The following is a 2,368-nucleotide window of genomic DNA, read 5'->3' as shown; positions in this document are numbered from 1 at the left end:
AAAAAGTTATTCTTTTATTTATTATTAGCAAGTTGTAAATTTAAAATAGTCAACTACTTTCTAGTGAAAATTAATGTAATCATACCTTTGCAATTCTAACTATAAGATAGCAGATGTGCATTACAATGGCGTTAATGCTTGGAGCGACTATTAAATTTCTGAGAAGAATGGTTATAATTAATAATATATACGTATATATGTAGTAGTTTATAATGGTATTATTCCATAATTAAAAATGTGGAGTAATATAATAGTATACAATGAAAAATGTGGAATATATAATATGGAATGCACTTATAATAAATATCTCGAATATAATAAAGCTTATCAGAATACCAAAGCACAAAGTTATCTGAGATCTAATGAGGTTGATGATGGAGCCATAAGTCAAGGACAAAGTAGAAGATCCGATTGAGGCATTTAACTTTGATACAGATCTTTACTTCGCGATCATGCAAATGTTTGACTATAAAAGAAGTCGGCGATGATTTGTATATTTCCTCTCTTGGATTGAATAACTTTATAACAATTTTTTATAAATTTCTAAATTATATAATGCAGCATAAGTGTATAACAAAGTGGAAAAAAAACGTTATTTTGATCGAAATATAAACAATTTAACAATTTTACTTGGGAGTGGTCGGTAATTAATGTAATGTGAGAAATTGAATGAATGTTTATTTCTAATCAAAATATACTTGCGCGCGCAATTCCTATATACCCAGAGTTGCGCATTCGTTCGCCAGTTTTCAGTAACACAATGATACATTTTATTCATTTTACGATTCGTGCACTTGTAAGTTATATTTTACCGTTTTGAAAAATAATAATCGGCCAGTCTTATATATATAGATGTATCAGTTATTAATTTATTATTGGTAACATACTGTAAACACTACTACTCTTTACACAGTTTTTTACCTTCTTAGAATTAAAAAGAAGTTCTTACAATTCCATCGAGATTATCAATTGAGACCGCTTTCTAGATTATATATACTATATCATTTGTGCTTAATGTATTCTAAATTAGTTTCCTCATTATTATTACTCCACTGCACTATATTAGTTGATTTATTTTGCATCAATTTTGTGTAGAATACAGAACGGTGAAATACGACACTGCCGTGCTCAGTAACTATAATAATACATAACTTTTTATTTTTATTTATCTAAAATATATTTTACGTTTAGCACTATTTTAAAAGATATTTTTACCGTAGCAGCACCTTCTAATGATCCCACAAATAGTCCATTGATATTCATAGTGAACGCCTTGGTACCTCTTTGCAAGAGGAACAGGATCATTTTTTGTATTTGCAACGGAGCTGCGTACCATTGGGCATTGTATCTATATCATGACAAAACAATTAATAATTGAGGAATATAAAAAATAATCTATTAATGCTTACTATATGTCTCTTATACTACGTTGACTGTACATTTGTCACGTCCGTCCATACAACAAATATGCGAATGTGATTATACTATATAAATATCTTGCTTACATAGTTGCAAATACATTATTATTGTGATCCATAATTTCTTGCGCAAGATAGTTGCCTACGAATGCGTAAATGAAATGGATGATGCTAAACATTACGTGTAATGAAAGTTCCACTGTATCGAATCCAAACGATATTATCTGAAAAATCTAATATACAAGCAGATTCAAGGATCTTGATCAAAACTGAGTAAGTAATGTCACTAATGTCAAACAAAATAATAATTAATTAAGACTCTCGATGAAAATTTTTGAATAAACTTTGTTGCTGTTATTCACAAGTATGTGATAAAAAGAAGGCCACATTTACCCGAAAGAAATTCAAACTTGCGCCAATCACCCCGACGATTATCAATAAGGAGATCATTACTTTAAATCTATAGATACTATTGAGTGAGATAATCTTCAAGAGAAAAAGAATATTATATACTCTACGCACATTTTACATATATTATCGATTATTACAATACAAATATTGCGTGTGTATTATCATATGAATACTAACTTCATAGCTTTGCGATGCATATCCACGGCACAAATTAATCCCTTGTAGATCAAATTCTTATTCTTCCAGTTGTTTTTTTGTAAAGTTTCGAATGCCATTGCTCGTTCAATACGATAACTGCAAGTGATTATTTAACCATAATTGTGTAGAATCTTTAATTTGCTGATTGTTTAGATTTTCTACATTTATTAAAAAAAATATGTTTTACGTATATTTTCTTACCAGGTGATTTGAAACATTCCGCATGCATGCTTTTGATAAACTATCAATATACTTTCTGTCGCTATTAATGCGGTACCTCCTATCATTACGGCTGCGTTTGCGTGGAACAATATCAAATAGAAGTATTTTTCTTTATCGAT

At 29.4% G+C, this 2,368-nt stretch overlaps 1 protein-coding gene across 2 annotated transcripts; it reads right to left on the bottom strand.

Moving 5' to 3' along the window:
* Nucleotides 1-419: 419 nt before the first annotated feature.
* Nucleotides 420-2,346, bottom strand: LOC112461641. 2 transcript variants are annotated; one of them, XR_003041575.1, is made up of 5 exons: nucleotides 2,229-2,346; nucleotides 2,007-2,123; nucleotides 1,216-1,348; nucleotides 922-1,135; nucleotides 420-466 (listed from the first exon to the last, which is right to left on the bottom strand). XR_003041575.1 is itself a non-coding variant. In XM_025026959.1 (4 exons), the coding sequence occupies exons 1-4, from the start codon at nucleotides 2,312-2,314 to the stop codon at nucleotides 1,082-1,084; spliced, it is 390 nt and encodes a 129-aa protein (XP_024882727.1). In that variant the 5' UTR covers nucleotides 2,315-2,346; the 3' UTR covers nucleotides 919-1,081. The 2 variants fall into 2 exon arrangements, 1 of the variants encoding a protein (XP_024882727.1); XM_025026959.1 differs by lacking the exon at nucleotides 420-466 and having other exon boundaries at nucleotides 919-1,135.
* Between the last annotated feature and the right edge of the window lie 22 nt (nucleotides 2,347-2,368).

This window comes from Temnothorax curvispinosus, unplaced genomic scaffold, assembly GCF_003070985.1.
Source record: "Temnothorax curvispinosus isolate PA1 unplaced genomic scaffold, ASM307098v1 QBEX01011529.1, whole genome shotgun sequence".
Classification (NCBI taxonomy): domain Eukaryota; kingdom Metazoa; phylum Arthropoda; class Insecta; order Hymenoptera; family Formicidae; genus Temnothorax; species Temnothorax curvispinosus.
Note: the sequence above shows the minus strand (reverse complement) of the source record. Positions and strands in the feature narration are given on the sequence as shown.